The sequence below is a fragment of the Gekko japonicus genome, unplaced genomic scaffold (assembly GCF_001447785.1).
Source record: "Gekko japonicus isolate JY-2015 unplaced genomic scaffold, Gekko_japonicus_V1.1 scaffold21, whole genome shotgun sequence".
In the NCBI taxonomy this organism is placed as follows: Eukaryota; Metazoa; Chordata; class Lepidosauria; order Squamata; family Gekkonidae; genus Gekko; species Gekko japonicus.
In genome coordinates, this window is record NW_015173122.1 from 1,573,867 (window position 1) to 1,592,209 (window position 18,343).

Sequence of the window (18,343 nt, forward strand, 5' to 3'; positions counted from 1 at the left end):
AGTGGCCATTAACCATGATGGCTAAACGGAACTTTCATTTTCAGAGGCATTCCAGTAGCAGGGTGGGGACAAAAGGTGATAACCTGCACCTTCCATGTTGGGGGGTAGGGGGTTTCCTGAAGGCCTCTGCTGGAAACAAAGTGCTGGACTGGATGAACCCACCTCTGTCTGAGCCAGCCATCTGGCACCTCCATACGGAATGACATCACATTTATTTATTTATTTATGTTTGGATTTATATCCCGCCCTACCCCGAAGGCTCAGGGCGGCTAACCAGGGCACTATGTGCGAAGGTTATAACAGTAAAATACATAATATAAAACAATAAATTACAATAAAATACAGTAACAGATTTACAATACAAATTTAGCCAAGATGAGTAGATCTTAACCTCCATGGTAACTTCCTGAGATCTTGTCATCCAATCCCTGCCCGGTCACCTCGCTCCCCTGGTGGGGTCCAGATAATCATGATGGTAATACGCCAGTGCATAAGAGGCGGAGGTGGAATAGTGGTGGCGGTGGCTCCTACTCAAAGGCCTGGCGGAAGCACTCCGTCTTACAGGCCCTGCGAAACTGAGAGAGGTCCCGCAGGGCCCGGATCTCTTCCGGGAGCTCCTTCCACCAGGTAGGAGCCGCCACCGAAAATGCCCTGGTCCTGGTCACCGCAAATTTAACATCTCTAGGAGCTGGAATTTCCCCCACACACCCCGACCGTAGTGCCCTTGGGGGAACATATGGAGAATGGCGGTCCCTCAGGTAGGCTGGGCTCTGGCCATAAAACCTTGGGCACACGAACACCCATGAAGCTGCCTTATTTTGAATCAGACCCCTCGCCCATCAAAGTTAGTATCATCTCTTCAGACTGGCGGCAGCTCTCCAGGGTCTCCGGCCAAGGCCTTTCTTATCACCTACTACCTGATCCTTAACTGAAGATGCTGGGGATTGAACTTGGGACCTTCTGCGTGCCATGCAGATCCTCTACCACAGGGCCATGGCCCATCTCCTGGTCCAGCTCCCTCCTCTGAATACAAGGTTACCGATGACTCCACCTAACCCCTCTCCCTTTTTGTGCCATCCCCATCCATCAATTAAGAAGCAATCTTACATTTCTGCCACCTTGGAGGGGAGGAGGAGGAGGAGATTGGATTTATACCCCACCCTTCACTACCCAAGGGAGTCTCAGAGCAGCTCACAAACTCCTTTCCCCTCCCCTCCCCACGACAGACACCCTGTGAGGGAGGTGGGGCTGAGAGAGCTCTGACACAAACTGCTCTTTTTCAAGAACAGCTCTGACAGAACTATGGCTTGCCCAAGGTCATCCAGCAGGTGCAAGTGGAGGACTGGGGAATCAAACCCGGTTCTCCCAGATTAGAGTCCGCACACTTAACCACTACACCAAACTGGTCCCTGTTCAGGAAGTGGTTGGGGCTGATGCCTCCCCCCAGCTCTGCAAAACCAAGGAGGGAAGTCTGAGCCCCCCCCCCCCATGAGTGACACCAAGTGCATTTTTTTCTCTTTAAAAGGACTTCTTTAACATTTAAAGGGGGCTGTGCTTAGTCACAGGGACCCGTTTCGTGGATCCCAAAGCTCCGGTGCTAGGCCCCTTCTTGTACCCAGCTGTCTCTCTGCCTGTGCCATCGCTCCTCCCCCCCCCCAAAAAAAAGATTGCTCTGTTTGCCAAGGAGGGGCATAGCAGGGCAGGAGCACAGTCCAAGGCCAGTAAGGGTGGGCAGCTGGCTGGTTGGGAGGTAGGCTAGGAACGCAGTCCCAGAGCGATGCGGAGAGCTAGTCAGGGGGGCAACAAAGGGGGCCAGCTGCTGAGACTCCCCCCCCCCTGTTAATTCCCAACATTTTGGAGGATTTCCAGCACTGTATGGCGGCTGGTTGGACTTTGCCGCACACCCCCTGTGCCTAAACAGAGTATATAAACTTGACATTTACCAATCACATTTAATGCCATTGCAAACAATAAGGTCCACGGAGCATTGCACTTGGAATGACAGGCGGCAAACAAAACTCAGCTCCGGCAGGGAGTGACGTCGATTGGTGCTGCTTATGTCATGGAATCGCCCATGTGGGGACACCCCCCCCTGCAATGGCTAGTCTCCCTTCTCCATGGTTGGGGACAGAGAGGGGTGCTCGGGGAGAAGGTGTCTCCATGTTACCCCTTGGTATATGGAGTCCCTCAGGGGGCGATCCTCTCCCCGATGTTAGTCAACATCTCTAAGCGCCCTCTTGCCCAGTAATCCAGAGGTTTGGGCTGGGTTGTCACCAATGCTCCCTCTAAGCTGTGGAGTCTTGTGAGCAAAAATTCTACTTCGTGAGCTCCTGGCATTAAAGTTGTGAGCGAGCAATTTGGCTCCTGAATAAATTAGCTTGCTCTGGAGCCCTCCTTCCTGAGCTGAGACAAACGTGTGAGCCAGAGGCTCAAAACCTGTAAACTAGCTCACACTAACTCAGCTTAGAGGGAACACTGGTTGTCACCAGTATGCTGATGACACCCAGCTGTATCTGCTGATGGACAGCCAGCCGGACTCCACCCCAGATATTTTGGCTGAGGCTTTGGAGGCTGCGGCCGGTTGGTTACAAAAGAGCCGGCCGAAACAAACTCCATTGAAGACTGAGATCCTGTATCTGAGCTGTGGGGGGTGTGTGCGATCGGGAATCCAACTCCCAACCCTTGGCAGAGCATACCAATGGTAAGGAGTTTGGGGGTGATCCTGGATGCCTCACTTTCAATGGAGGCCCAGGTCACAAAAAAATAGTAACTTGGCTATGGTGATCCATGCAATGGTCACCTCCAATGCTCCCTCTAAGCTGTGGAGTCTTGTGAGCAAAAATTCTACTTTGTGAGCTGCTGGCATGAAAGTTGTGAGCGAGCAATTCGGCTGCTGCATGAATGAAGTTTGCTCTGGAGCCACCCCTTCCTGAGCGAAGACAAAAATGTGTGAGCTAGAGGCTAAGAAACTCAGCTGGCTCACTCTAACTCATCTTAGAGGGAACACTGGCCACCTCCAGATTGGATTACTGCAATTTGCTCTGCGCAGGGCTGCCCTTGAACCTGATGCAGAAACTTCAGTTGGTGCAAAATGCAGTGGCTTGCCTTCTGGGAAGTCTGCGCAGGCGCCCATACAACCAGTGCAATGCCAACTGCATTGGTTACCAATTGTATACTGGATTAGGTCCAAGGTTATGGTGCTAACCTTTAAGGCCCTGTGCAGTCAGGGACCAACATATCTGCGGGACCATCTCTCCTAATATGTTCCCCAAGGAGCTCGATGCTCGGTGGAGCACCATCTACTTGCAAACCCCAGCCCAAGGGACATCCACCTAACCTCAACAGAGCTGGTTTTTGGCTCCGGCCCCAGCCTGGCGGAACACACTCCCTGTATCTCTGCAACAGAAGGAGCTTGAGGCTTACTTTAAAAAAAAAAAAGGTGGTAGCCCTGACCTGGACAGCCCCAATCTCATCAGATTTCAGAAGCTCAGCAGGCCGACTCTGGCAAGTACTTGGATGGGAGACTGCCAAGGAATACCAGGGCCGTGAGGCAGAGGCAGGCAGTATGAAGCCACCTCTCTGAAATGTCCTAGCCCCACTAGGGGTTGCCAGAAGTCACCATGACTTCCAGACACACAAGCACACATACACACAAAATACTCACAAAGAAAAGGTGGGAATTCCAAGAATCTGGTACCAATGCTCCCTCTAAGCTGTGGAGCCTTGTGAGCAAAAATTCTACCTTGTGAGCTACTGGCATTAAAGTTGTGAGCAAGCGATTTGGCCCCTGCATAAAAAAGTTTGCTCTGGAGCCATCCTTCCTGAACCAAGACAAAAATGTGTGAACTGCAGGATAAAACCGTGAGCTGGCTCACACTAACTCAGCTCAGAGGGAACACTGTCTGGTACATGTATTGCTATTGTGTTATATCACTATTTCACTGTGTCACAGGTTTCCCAGAGGACTGTGGGAAGAGGGGGTTCAGACCAGAGCCCTAAGGATTATTTCTTGATGTTTGGGAATATGCTTTTTTTCTTTTTTGTTTTTTTTAAACATTTTTTTTGTTTTATTTTGTATTTTAAAAATAACACAGATATTAGAACAGTTTTCTGACTTTTTTTAAAAAAAATACAGCATATACATTTTGTTAATGCATCTATAGCTCTTCAATAAAGTATAACCTTTCATGAAGCGTGTACTCAGTTGTTGGCTATAGAACCTGACACACTGCTGATTTGAAAACCCGCCTCCCCAAAGCCTCCTGGTGGCAGCGTGAAGAAACAGCCACCCTGGAAACTGACTGCCATGTGGGTGGGAAAGTCTATACTTTCCCACCCACACGGTAGCCAGGGGTCGTTTCATAGAAAAAGAGCTAGGGGGAACTCATTAGCATATACCACACCCCCTGACATCACCGGAACTGTGTCATAAGGCCACACACCCCGCCCCCAACGGTCCCGGCCGCCGCCGGCCTTGCAGCTCCACTGCCGAGCCCCATGAGGGGCCCGGCGGTGGACCTGCAAGGCCAGCGGGAGTGCAAGGAAGTCCCGCGAAGGCCCTCCCTGGCCCCAGGCAGGCAGGGGTGGGGAGAGGCAGGGAGGAAGCAACTTACCCTCCCTCTTCTCCTGCCTCCTCCTGGCTGAATGAGGGCCGGAAGCGGGGCGGCCGGAAGCAGGGGGCGGGGCTTCGTCATCTGCCCCCCCCCCCGTACCTCACCCGGGGGAACTGCGATCCCCCACGAAATGACCTCTGACGGTAGCCATCCAGGGTTTCCTGTGATCTTCCCCAATACTTTGCAGCCTAGCAAATTTGAGAAGGAATGAAGAAAAACCAGGGAAGCCCCCCCCCCGGAGATGCATCAACGCACCAGCATGTTGCCGGGAAGGCAAAGAATCAAACTGGCTCTCAGAAGCACCGAACACACCTCGAAATGACCGGAAAGCTTAGCTGTTGTGGAACCAGGGTTGGAAATTAATGCCCTGCGCTGTGCCAAGACTTCAGAGCAGCTGGCACATGGAGAACATGAAGGCACGGCCAAAGCATCAGAAGAGCCCAGCTACATCAAACCGGCAGTCTGTCTAGTCCAGCATCCCGCTTCCCCCAGTGGCCAACTGAATGCCCACAAGCTGGGACACAGAGGCTAAGCACTGTCCGTACTGTTGCTCACCAGCAACAGCCATGCAGAAGTATGCTGCCCCTGAGCATGGAGGCTATGAATCCACAAGGGTTAACCTGACACTACATATAATAAACATACAAAATTTATTAAGGTGTACACATTTTAAAAAACTTAAAACCCATTTAAAATATTCACAATCAGACCTAAAAAACTTCTCAACATTCATACATAGATGGGTTAGTGCTGTGCAACTGAACCAAACGCGTTTCGGCCCCAAAGGGCCTTCCTCAGTGGTCACAATCCAAAATACAAAGTTGACATACAGTCCAAAAAATATTTACGTAAGATGTTAAATATATTTTTCCTTGTTTCCCCTTTTCCCTTATTTTCTTTTGGTAATTATTATCTAGGACATAACATCTGGCCTTATACTGCATATATATTTAACATCTTATGTAAATATTTTTTGGACTGTATGTCAACTTTGTATTTTGGATTGTGACCACTGAGGAAGGCCCTTTGGGGCCGAAACGCGTTTGGTTCAGTTGCACAGCACTAACCCATCTATGTATGAATGTTGAGAAGTTTTTTAGGTCTGATTGTGAATATTTTAAATGAGTTTTAAGCTTTTTAAAATGTGTACACCTTAATAAATTTTGTATGTTTATTATATGTAGTGTCAGCTTAACCCTTGTGGATTCATAGCAGCTTTTTGGGTTGAGTTTTCTTTTTTTCCCTTACCCCCCCTTTTTTCTTTTCTTCTCCCTTTTTTTCTTCCTCCCTCCTTTCTTTTTGTTCGTGCCTGAGCATGGAGGCTCCATTTCACCATCGTGGCAAATATTAACATAACTTCAGAAGGCAGCTGTGTTGGTCTGCCGGAGACCTTTGGAGCCGCCGCCACGACCAATTGCCACCTACGTTGGTGAAGCCCTGACCCGCTGGACCCTTAAATACCGCCTGAGCCGATCACCCCGGATAGCTGAAGAAGACCAAGGAGCAGACTGTAAAATGAGGAAATGTTGCTAGCACTTTATTACATCTTGGTTTCAACATGTATTTATATTAACTGATGTGATTTTATTCTATTGTAGTGTCGGAATTCTACTCTGTCTGTAAGCCACCCTGAGCCGGCCTAGGCCAGGAGGGCGGGATAAAAATCTAACAAATAAAGAAGAAGAAGAAGAGATTGGATTTATACCCCGCCCTTCACTACCCAAAGGGGTCTCAGAGCAGCTTACAAACTCCTTTCCCTTCCCCTCCCCACAACAGACACCCTGTGAGGTAAAAGAAGAAGAGATTGGATTTATACCCCGCCCTTCACTACCCAAAGGGGTCTCAGAGCAGCTTACAAACTCCTTTCCCTTCCCCTCCCCACAACAGACACCCTGTGAGGTAAAAGAAGAAGAGATTGGATTTATACCCCGCCCTTCACTACCCAAAGGGGTCTCAGAGCAGCTTACAAACTCCTTTCCCTTCCCCTCCCCACAACAGACACCCTGTGAGGTAAAAGAAGAAGAGATTGGATTTATACCCCGCCCTTCACTACCCAAAGGGGTCTCAGAGCAGCTTACAAACTCCTTTCCCTTCCCCTCCCCACAACAGACACCCTGTGAGGTAAAAGAAGAAGAGATTGGATTTATACCCCGCCCTTCACTACCCAAAGGGGTCTCAGAGCAGCTTACAAACTCCTTTCCCTTCCCCTCCCCACAACAGACACCCTGTGAGGTAAAAGAAGAAGAGATTGGATTTATACCCCGCCCTTCACTACCCAAAGGGGTCTCAGAGCAGCTTACAAACTCCTTTCCCTTCCCCTCCCCACAACAGACACCCTGTGAGGTGGGTGGGGCTGAGAGAACTCTGACACAGACTGCTCTTTTTCAAGGACAGCTGTGCCAGAGCTTGTGACTGACCCAAGGTCACATCAGCAGGTGCAAGTGGAGGAGTGGGGAATCAAACCCGGTTCTCCCAGATTAGAGTCCGCACACTTAACCACTACACCAAACTAGATTCAAGTCCAGTAGTACCTTAGGGACCCACAAGACTTTTGAGGTATGAGCTTCTGGGAGTCAACGTTCCCTTTGTCAGATACCTGTTGAAGGGAGCTTCGAGTTCCAAAAGCTCAACCCCCCAAAAATCTTGTTGGTCCCTAAGGTGCTACTAGACTAGAATACAGCAGTTGTACCAAGATGGGCAGCCGTGTTAGTCTGTCTGTAGCAGTAGAAAAGAGCCAGAGTCCAGGAGCACCTTAAAAACTAACAGAATATGTGGCAGTGGAGGAGCTTTTGTGAGTCATCGCTCACTTCTTCAGAAAGCAGTGACTCGTGAAAGCTCATACCCTGCCACATATTTTGTTCGTCTTTAAGAAGAAGAGGCTGGATTTATTTGAGCAAACTTCAGAGGATGGCGGAAGACCGGAAGGCCTGGAGGGAGCTGGTCCATGGGGTTGCAAAGAGTCGGACTCGACTGTGCGACTGAACAACAACAACAACAACCCAAAGGAGTCTCAGAGCGGCTTACAAACTCCTTTCCCTTCCCCGCCCCACAACAGACACCCAGTGAGGGAGGTGGGGCTGAGAGAGAAGAAGAGATTGGATTTATACCCGCCCTTCACTACGCAAAGGAGTCTCAGAGCGGCTTACAAACTCCTTTCCCTTCCCCTCCCCACAACAGACACCCTGTGAGGGAGGTGGGGCTCAGAGAGCTCTGACAGAAACGGCTCTTTTTCAAGAACAGCTGTGCCAGAACTATGGCTTGCCCTAGGTCATCCAGCAGGTGCAAGTGGAGGAGTGGGGAATCAAACCCGGTTCTCCCAGATTAGAGTCCGCGCACTTAACCACTACACCAATCTGGCTTTAAGGTGCTCCTGTACTCTTGCTCTTTTCTATAGCTGTCATATAGCTGTCTTCCTCTAGCACCCTTTACTAAAGGCTTGTAAGCCAGCAGTCCTCACTCCATCCTGTGTCAGTGAAGTCCACCAGCGAATTGGGTGTTCTGTGACAGACTGCATACCTTTGAATACCAGACGCTGCGTGAGGGGCTTTTCAGGGGCGCAGGCTCCAAGAACCCGTGGTCTGCTCTAGCATCATCGTTCCTACGGTTTTCATAATCCCAGTGTTTCCAACCCAGGGTCAGTCAGACCCGGCAATACACCTGTTTGGTTTTATTCACTGACTTTATTGCTTAGCCACCACTCCAGAAATGGTTTTTGCAGATGCAGCCTGGACCAGTATATGTGCTGCACTAGCCAAGTACAATGTCAGGATGATCTAGATAAGCATATGGAGCAGAGGTCCATCAGTGGCTGTTAGCCACAAGGTATAGATAGGGGCTCTGGGGCAAGTGATGCGCTGTCTTCTTGGTGCTTGGGGGGGTCAACAGTGGGAGGGCTCCTAGTGTCCTGGCCCCCCTGGTGGACCTCCTGATGGCCCCTGGTATTTTTGGCCACTGTGTGACAAGAGCGTTGGACTGGATGGGCCTTTGGCCTGATCCAACATTGCCGTCTCTTATGTTCTTATGTTCTATCTTGTGCCGCAGCCCCAGGCAATCATGACAAATAGCTCCGGAGGGCAGAATCCTGGGAGCTGCAGCTGTTCAGCAGTTTTTTTAAAGCGAGTCCCAAGCTCTCATCATTGCAGGAGTGGGTTTAAGAGCATACAGGCTCTTTCTGGTAAAAATCTCAAAAGCTCTAGGCTGGGTAAGAAGCTGAGCTTCAATGCCTGGCCTCCCCCCTCCCTGCTAACTTAGAAAGCGGCAGGGCTATTTTTGGGCAGGAACGCACAGGACGGAGTTCCGGCTGGCTCCCGAGTTGGCCACGCCCAGCAGGAACTCATTAGCATAACAGGCCACACCCAACAGCAGAAACTCATTAGAATTGGCTACATTAGGGGTGTGTGGCCTAACATGCAAAGGAGTCCCTGCTACAAAAAAAGGCCCTGGGTTTTGACAACAAACAAGGTAAACAGAATAAGAAGCAAAAGGTGGGTGTGGCTGGATGACCACACTTTTGGCAACATGGGGGTGCAGCCTAATGTGCTAATGAGCTGTGATGTCAGGGGTGTGGCCAAATATGCTAATGAGTTTCTGCTGTTGGGTGTGGCCTATTATGCTAATGAGTTCCTGCTGGGCTTTTTCTACAAAAAGAGCCCTGGAAAGCGGACTTAATTTGTATGATTTATCAGACTTGCAAAAGTTGCTTTATTATCATTCAGAAGCTTGTTTTTAAGAGCACAGAGAACACAAACGGCTTTATTATCACATTCTCATTGACCTCGTGGCTCCTGTTGCTTCAGGGTGTTTTGGTTTTTTTTATGTTCCACGTGTGTTTTGCTCCTTCTAGTGATCGGTTCGATATTACATCACATTATATGTCCAACATAAAAACCTGCGGTTTAAACCTGCAGGGAGATATGCCAAACACATACAGATGTAATACCGAATCAACCGCTGGAGGAAGCAAAACACATGCAACAGGGGGGAAAAGCCCTTGGAGCAACAGGAACACACAAGCGAGGGAAATGAGAATGTGGAAACGCCTCCAGTCCCAACCAGTGCAGAACTGCAAAAAGCAAGGAGCCAGAAAGCAGCCAGTGCCAGCCGTAAGCTTCGCGACGCTCCAGTGCTTGTGCCACTGATATCTGCCATCAGGCGCAAACAAAAGCGAGTGGAGAGCCCCCAGGCACAGCTAGTTCCCTGAGGTAGTAGAAAGCATCCAGGCACAAATGCACAGACTCTGTGCGAGTCCCACACAGTTACTGGCTTCTTAGGTGAACTCTTACTGGCTTCTTAGGTGAACTGCCATGCATAACTCAAGGGAAGGTGGAGCTCTCAGCAGACACCCAAACGAGAAGCCCAAGACCAGGAAACCACCATACCACACTTTAGAGCTACATGTCCAGGCTGCAGCCAAGAGAGAATCACAAGGCAGGGGCAACTAGCGGGCACCTGCCCTGGCACAGGATAGTCGACTGGCATCCCAATGGGGTGCTTCTCCACCTGCAGCCCTACCTATCCAATCACCTGTGCCATGCACTGTCTGGAGGAAAAGCCCACTGTTGTATCTGACTGGTTTTCCTGCCCCAAAGTCTCCTGTTGAAATTCCAGGCTGAGAAGGAGTTTTGGCTGTCCACATGAAAATGCATCTGAGAGCAGAGATGCCCATTCCTGTACTAGTTGCTAGCTCTCGCTTCCCTTTCAATCGGGTGGGTGGGGGAGGCTTCCTTGTGCCTTCTGGAAATGACCTGACTGGCTGGCAAACCAAGGCACAACAGCCCAGCTCCTTCCTCTCAGCTCTCAGCTTCACATGGCCTTTTCCACCTGCAGTTCAGCTGATGCCTTTGGCAAGAGAACACCTTTGGAGAGAGGCTGTCCCCCACAGAAGAAACTGCTCCTGCACTGCAGATTGCCTGGAAGCGTGACGTCTCAGCCGTTCTCTTGTGTTCGTCTCGCCCTTTGCTCACAAGACCAGCAAGACAGGGCCACAGAATGCCCGCCCGCCCCCCAGTTCTGGCTCCATCAACATTAAAACTCTGGCAAAACCACATTGGTGCTTTCAGTGCCACCAGGGCACATGCAAACTGCGACCAATTCTGGAACAACGGCGGTCAGTCCACCACTTCCTGGACTGGGCTGGGCAAGTCCTCAAAGTGGCTGTACTCGGGTTTTGAATCCTGGATTTCAATCCACCTGGGACAGGGAGGGATGGAGAAAATGGACAGCGTTAGACTCTCGAGGGCACAGGAGCTGTGTCATGCAGCGACTAGAGCACAGCAGCTGGGCATACGCAAATCCCCGCTCAACCATGAAGCTCCTCTGACTATTAGCCGGGATGGCTAAATGGTAGCCTGCCTATGCCCTGGGAAGGAAATCATGGGGAAGGGCTGCTGCCTCCCCGCCCTGCTGGTGGGCCATCCACAGATGAAGAAGAAGAGATTGGATTTATACCCCACCCTTCACTACCCAAGGGAGTCTCAGAGCGGCTTACAATCTCCTTTCCCGTCCCCTCCACACAACAGACACCCGGTGAGGTAGGTGGGCCTGAGAGAGCTCTGACAGAAACTGCCCTTTTTCAAGAACAGCTGTGCCAGAACTATGGCTTGCCCAAGGTCATCCAGCAGGTGCAAGTGGAGGAGTGGGGAATCAAACCCGGTTCTCCCAGATCAGAGTCCGCGCTTAGCCACTACACCACACTACACAGCGCACTTAACCACTACACCAAACTGGATGTCTTGCTGGCCTCTGCTGGAGACAGTCTAGGAGGGTCTCATTCAGGTCTCTCTGGCAGTCGTATTGGACGGAAGAGAGAGGGGGGAATCAGACCCTCCTGGGGACTCAGGCCTGGGTCTCTCAGGTCCTACTCCAGCACCGTCACCCCTGCACCACACTCAGCCCTCCAACCATGGGACACTCAGCCTGAGAAGGGTACCTGCCCCAGGGGAAGGAGCAAGACAAGGATTACCCGAGAACGGCAGCTGGAAGAAGGAGGAGGGCGACCCCAAAGAGGAACGGGAAGCCCTTCATGAAGTGCAGGCTTGCTGGGAAGAGAGAGTTGAAGACGCCCGTGGCCACAAGGGAGCACAGCCCTTCAGTGCAGGCCACCGCAGCAAAGAGGGCCCCTGAAGGAGAGAAAGTTTGCACAGAGGTAATGCACCTAGAATCACAGAGTTGGAAGGGACCTCCAGGGTCATCTAGTCCAACCCCTTGCGCAATACAGGAAAGTCACAAAATACCCTCCCTCCCCCCACCCCCAGTGACCCCTGCTGTATGCCCAGAAGAAGGCAAAAAACCCCCCCAACCCTCCAGGGTCCCTGTCCAAACTGGCCTGGAGAACAATTGCTTCTGGACCCCAAAGTGGCGATCAGCATTTCCCTGGGCGTGTAAGAAAGGGCCACAAGAACCAAGCATTGATGCAACCCTTCCCACCTGTCAGGTAGCCCTGTCATAGGTCTGGAATGTGGAGGGTTGGCCTCCCATGTTCTGTCTCAAGCTCTCCCTGGCTCACCAACTGTTTGCTACCTTATGCTTGACCTTGTAGGTGCTTTGCCTGCGTGCTTTGCTCCCGCACGCGAGATGTATCCATTGGCTTATGCTTACAGGGGGGATGTTTGATTCTAGCATAAGTCAGAGGCCCTAGTATTGGCAGCCATTCCTGACACAAGCTGTACACGTGTCCCTAGTACTGAATCTACCAATAAACAGTTCTCTTCTCATGAAGCCCTGTGTTGCGTAACCTGACTAAAGACCCTGACACCACCCTCCCTTCTTGTGATCTGCCTAAGTTCACAGAATCAACATTGATGTCAGGTGGCCATCTAGCCTCTGTCTGAAAACCTCCAGAGAAGGAGAGCCCGCCACCTCCCAAGGAAGCACTGAGGAACCGCTGTAACCTATAAAAGCGACTGTGGGAAACCGAAAGAAACGGCCCTTCTCAAACTTCATTCCATAGCGGGCTGATCACAGTACTTTGAACCTGCTCTCTGCTCCTGGGAGTGTCTGGTCCAAGAATCCACTGCAGATGGGGGACGGGACAGAGACGAGAACGAGGCCCAAGGCCTGGCCCTGAGCCCTCCGACAAAGCCTCTAGACGCCTAAAAACCTGTCCCTAAAAAGCCAAACTGAGAAAAGTTACAGAATTCATTCTGCAATGGGTGCTATCTTGCGTGGTCCGAGGAACTCTGCTGGGCCTCCTACTCCTGACACCCCCCTTTTCAACTGCCCCCCTGGGGTCTGATCCCTTCACAGATAAGGCACACTTTCAAGTGCATCAAGTGGAGCTAGAAGTGTGCTCATTAAAAAAACAACAATCAAAAACAACGTTTCTCAAGAAGCTGCATTCTGCACTGCCACATGCACCTTGGCCCGCCCAGCTCATTCACCACCAGGCTATGGGTGGCAGACCCGTCGTTCACCTTACCCTGTTCTGTCTCGTTGACCAATTTAGACAGCTTGGAGCGGATCACGGGCGTTGCTGCCATCGAAAGGAAGAGGAGGCCGTAACCTGGGCATAAACAGAAACAGGCTGTGAGGCAGAGCATGGTGGTTAAGAAAGGAGCCACAAATCCGGCCCACGAAACTTTGCTAGGCACTGTTCCCCCATAAGGGCCTTCTGGCAACACTTGGTAAAGATGTCATATATTTTTTTTAGCAACCCAGCAGCAAGGGCAAATTCAGCCAAAGACATTACCCAGCAGGTGAAAGGCCTTTGCTGAAAACCAATGCTGGCTCTATGGAACCTCCATGTTCAGAGGCAGCATACTTCTGAACAGCAGCTGCTGGGGAGGGCAACATAAGAACATAAGAGAAGCCAATGTTGGATCAGGCCAATGGCCCATCTAATCCAACACTCTGTCACTCAGTGGCCAAAAATACCAGGTGAACAACAGGGGAAGTAAAGTGGAAGTGTTTAGCCTTTGTGCCCCCTGCTATGGGCCTTCTGGGGTAACAGGAAGGGCCAAAGTGGGAAAAGGATATTGGATTAGATGCACCATTGGTCTGATCCAGTGGGGCTTTTCTGATGTTCTCAATTAGTACAGGCCACCTGCAGGGCCACACCACGAATGCAAGTCATTCCTTGATAGTTTCGTCAAAGGAGAAATGTGTGTGCCTGGACTCCCTTGCATCTGATGAAGCAAACCCTTGCCTACGGAAGCTCAAAGGGGCACAAACAGCTTGGCAAGTGGCTGTCCTTTGGGGGGACGGGGGACGACAATGCAGGGTCCCCAGCGCCACAAGCCAGCTTTCCCTTCTTCTTCTTCCCCTCTGTGGCTTGACATGGGGCCAAGACAAGCAACAACGCTCCCTCCAGAAACAGGCAAAACCCCCCCCCCCCCCAGTCACCGGGAAGTTTCCTTTCCCTTCAGCCAGGTCTTGTGCCAACATCCCATCCCCTTTTGGTCTTCTACATGCATGGTGTGGTCCACAGTACAGAATCTGAACCATCTGCATCCTTCTTCCCAGACTAGAAACTGTGAGGAGGACCTCCAATAGGCCTGTGGCTAACACGGGGGCCCATGGGGCCTAGCCCCCTCGCATTTCTTCCGCGCCTCTCCCTCCCAGACTGGCCCCAAAGTGCCTCAACTCACCACCTCCGACCTGGCTGCCGGATAACTGAGCACCTTGACTGCTCCCCCACAGGCCTCACTCCCCTCCCAGCCTCTGTGGAGGTGCCTAGGTGGAGGTGGCCCCCTGGCTGGGCCCAAGCAGCCAGCTACTCCAGAACAGCGGCGGCAACAGAGGTGGCTGCGGCCCCAGCAGCAGGAGGTGCCTGGCTTGCTTGGTGGTGCGGTGGGCGGGCGGACAGGCTTTCCAGGCTAGCCCAGGTGGGTGGGAGGGTGGGCTGGGGGGCGCGTCCTGCAGCCGGCCCCCAGATGCCTCTTCCCACTCCCCCCGCTCAATCTCTTTCCCCCCCTCCCGTGCCGTCCCCCTCCTGGATGCTGCTGCCCACCGCCTGCCTTGCCCTGCCTGGCTTCGCAACTTGAGCAGGGACACGGTGCTCCAGCGGAGGGAGGGCAGGCCCAGTGCAGGTGGAGGACGTCACTTCTCCCCCCCCCCATGGCCCGGGCATTGCTGGGGGTCCCCTCCCCCGCTGCTGCCGCTCCTGCAGCCACCACCACTCATGTCTGCCAGACCAGCAGAGCAGCACACCCGATGATGAGTGCCCGACGTGCCCCCCAACTGTGTTTTCCCCATGCCCTTGCTGGGAGGGGAGGGAAGCTACGGTCACTGGGCATCCCCCCCCCACTTGCCCTGGAGCTTGGAGGGGGTGCAGGGCTGCCTTAGCACAGGGGTGGCCAAACTGTGGCTCGGGAGCCGCATGCGGCTCTTTCACGCTTATTGTGCGGCTCCCGGCAGGGCAGCTGGGGAAGCGAAATATCATTAGCAAACAAATATCGTCGGACAAATAAATATCATTATCAATACCTGCTTTTGTTATTGTTTTTGGCAGTCTCATTTAATGTCAATAAAAAGCAGATCTGCCTATTTTCCAAATAAAATGTGTAATATTTGTTCCTGTCTTGCGGCTCTCAAACATCTGACACTTATTCTGTGTGGCTCTTAGATTAAGCGAGTTTGGCCACCCCTGCCTTAGTGGAAGGCCAGCTTCTAAGGAGTCCCCCTATTTAAACCAAAGTTAATTTAATTATGATTTAATTTGATTAGCTGGTGGCCCCCCTCCCAAACATTCCCTAGCCACAAGGCTGACCTCCAACAAGAAAATCGCATCCCTTTCAAGAAACTATCCCTCCCAGGAGCCTTTGGGAACAAAGCCTTTAGAATTCGGTCTGCTTCAAAGAGGTTTAAATCCAGAATGTATGGATTCTGTTACACAATCTGCCCTTCTGTTGTCGGTCAGTCACTTTTGGAGTTTCTCTGCATGAAGCAAAGTATTATAGACTCACGTAAGCACCATTTCACAACACACATACACAGATACAGTCTCGTAGTACATTTAAAAGCTAATGGGTTACTGGTATCTAATAAATTCATTGCAATATCCCAGTCCTTACGGGTTCCCCAAGATTCCATTTTGGTGTTTGCTGCCATGCACTAAAATGGCTATCTCAGCAGCTATTTGAACACATGAACACACAAAGCCACCTTATACAGAAGGAGATGTGAAAGCCCTTGGCCTAAGACCCCGGAGAACTGCCGGAAGTTTAACTTGACAATACTTTTAGGATAAGGCAGCTTAGGATAAGACAGAAGCAGCCAATGGGACCAAAATCAAAGCTATTTAGTCACAATAGTGATCCCTGTGGAAAGCAGAATGCCGGACCATATGGACCCTATATGGCCCTATATGGCATACCTTTGAGACCGCCTCTCCCCATATGAGCCCCGTAGAGCACTGAGGTCCACCAATCAGCATCTTTTGGTGGTCCCCGCCCCCAGGGACGTCCGACTTGCCTCGACCAGGGCCAGGGCTTTTTCGGCCCTGGCCCCTGCCTGGTAGAATGAGCTCCCGAGTGAGATCAGGGCCCTGCGGGATTTATTACAATTCTGCAGGGCCTGCAAGACGGAACTCTTCCGCCAGGTTGGCCCCTATTTACAGCTGGGCTGGCCCCCATTTACAGCCTGGGTCGGAGACCCTATATTTAACAGATCTCTGGGAAATTGTTCCCAGTGTAGCTGGCTTTGATTAGAGTCGTATGTTTTAATGTGGTTTTAATTGTATTGAACTTTATATTGTTGGACTGTATTTATATTGTTGGAACCCCGCCCTGAGCCCGTCAAGGGGAGGGCGGGATCTAAATCCAAATAAACATAAACAAACTTCAGTCCAATCCAGCAAAGCCACCCTTGTGTACTTCTGATGAAGACCCGAGGACAGAACCGGCCAATCCTCCCCGGACAGCCCGAAAGCCAGGATTACCTGTGAACATCAGTGGGGTGGTGGCAGCCAGGGCAATCACCCCCAGCCCCAAAATGTTGGAAAGCAGACCCATTTCTGCCACCCAGGTGTCCGCCACGCACTTCTGGAGGAGCCACAGCCCAGCCAAGCTGGTGAGATAAGTCAGGTATTGGGCGGCCAAGCCGTAGCCGATCAGCTCTGAGTCCCAGCAGAGCGGAGAGCTCAGCTCGTACAGAACCAAGATGTCCCGAGTTCCAAAATGCACGGTGATCAGCAGGAAGAACGCAAGAGAATAGAGGGCGAGCTTCTTCCAGGCCCTGCCCCGGCAGGGGTCCACGTAAAGGTGGTACACAGACATGTAATGGCGGAGGGTGAACAGTCTTCCCGGCCGTCTCTGCAACACCGACTCCCGGAGACAGAGAGCTGCGTAGAGAGCAGCGCAGACACTCGCGGCGAAGACCAGCCAGAATGGCGCAAGGTACCCTTCAGCCTTCCGCCACTGGCCCCCGATGATGCTGGCCGCCATCCCCGCCAGGCCGAGGCATGCCTCCAAGACGGCCACCCGGAAGGTGCGTGTCCGCTTGTCACTGACGTCGGCGACATAGGCAAAGCACCCTGCCAGAATCAGGTTGTAATCGCCCGACAAACCGCTCAGGATGCGGCCTACCAGGAGGTAGCCCACTGGCAGCTTGAGGTACATGACCAGGAGGTAGGCGGCTGCCTGCAGGGCCATGCCCAGCGCTGGCAGGATGAGGACCGGCCGGCGGCCCACGCTGTCGCTCCAGGGACCAAACAGGGTCACTGAAAAGAGGCCCACAAAGAAGCCAGCCAGGTTGATGTAGAGGTTCCAGTGGGCAACCAAGGACTCCACATCCTGAGAGAAAAAGAGACAACGGTCAGGCCTGCAGATGTGAAAGCCGGAGGGGGGGGGGTGGAAAGATTCTGGGCAGCTCCCCCCCCCCCCCACACACACACCAAGGACTGTTCTTCAATTTGTCCAGTGATAACACTGGGAAATCTGGAGGAGCACTAGAAAAAATTCCTATGATTTTTTCTTTCTTTTAGAATGAGTAAAATGCTTCCTTAAGGCCAAATTTTGCACACTCAAATGTGTAGTGTGCAAAAGTCTAAGGACTTTTTTCCATTTTTCCAATGGAAATATTAGGAAGGGGGAGCACTTTAAAAAAAAAAAGCTCCTAATAAACACAAGGATGGTTTTCAAGAATGGTTCTGTTTAAATATAAAGAATTGTAATATTCTATAGCATAATTGTCATTAATCATCGAGACTAGTTTAATAACCAGACATGCTGACAGTCCGAACTACTGCAACTCTAGGAGAGCATCTCTATTCAAATAACAGGGTTTCTTTTGTTTACTATAGAATTTGCCTAGCCAAAGTGGACCCAACAATCTGTCCCTGGAGTCAGTCAAGAGCAGGGTTGCCAAACTCCAGGTGGCACCTGGAGATCTCCCACTATTACAATCAATCTCCAGAAAGTCAAGATCAGTTCCTCTGGAGAAAATGGTTCTTTGGAGGGGGGAACCCAGGCTTCCCCCCCCCCCCCCAATCTCAAGGAATCTCCCAATCCAGAGCTGGCAACTCTAGTTGAGAGGGATTCCTGGCTGCAAATCAGACCATCCCTGCATCTAATCCAGACTGGGGCGGGGAAACCCGAGGGTCAGTCTGGTGGCTGCCCCATTCACCCAATGGGTCTGATCCAGGGAAGGAGGACATCACCCCCCCATCTGCCTCGGAAACAGGGTTTCCAACTCTGGGTTGGGAGTTTCCGGGAGATTTGGGGGTGGAACCTGGGGAGGGTGGGGGTTGGGGAGGAGAGGCACCTAGTCAGGCAAAATGCCATGCGGTCCCCCCC

General features: G+C 51.7%; 1 protein-coding gene across 1 annotated transcript in view; it reads right to left on the reverse strand.

The window, feature by feature from the left end:
- Positions 1 to 9,945: 9,945 nt before the first annotated feature.
- SLC46A1 (solute carrier family 46 (folate transporter), member 1) overlaps positions 9,946 to 18,343 on the reverse strand; it is an 8,869-nt gene continuing 471 nt past the window's right edge. The window contains exons 2-5 of the mRNA XM_015421882.1: positions 16,489 to 17,341; positions 13,030 to 13,113; positions 11,575 to 11,731; positions 9,946 to 10,802 (exon numbers count right to left, since the gene is read on the reverse strand). Coding sequence (XP_015277368.1) covers positions 10,721 to 10,802; positions 11,575 to 11,731; positions 13,030 to 13,113; positions 16,489 to 17,341 — 1,176 coding nt within the window. The 3' untranslated portion in view covers positions 9,946 to 10,720. The remainder of the gene's footprint in view (positions 10,803 to 11,574; positions 11,732 to 13,029; positions 13,114 to 16,488; positions 17,342 to 18,343) is intronic.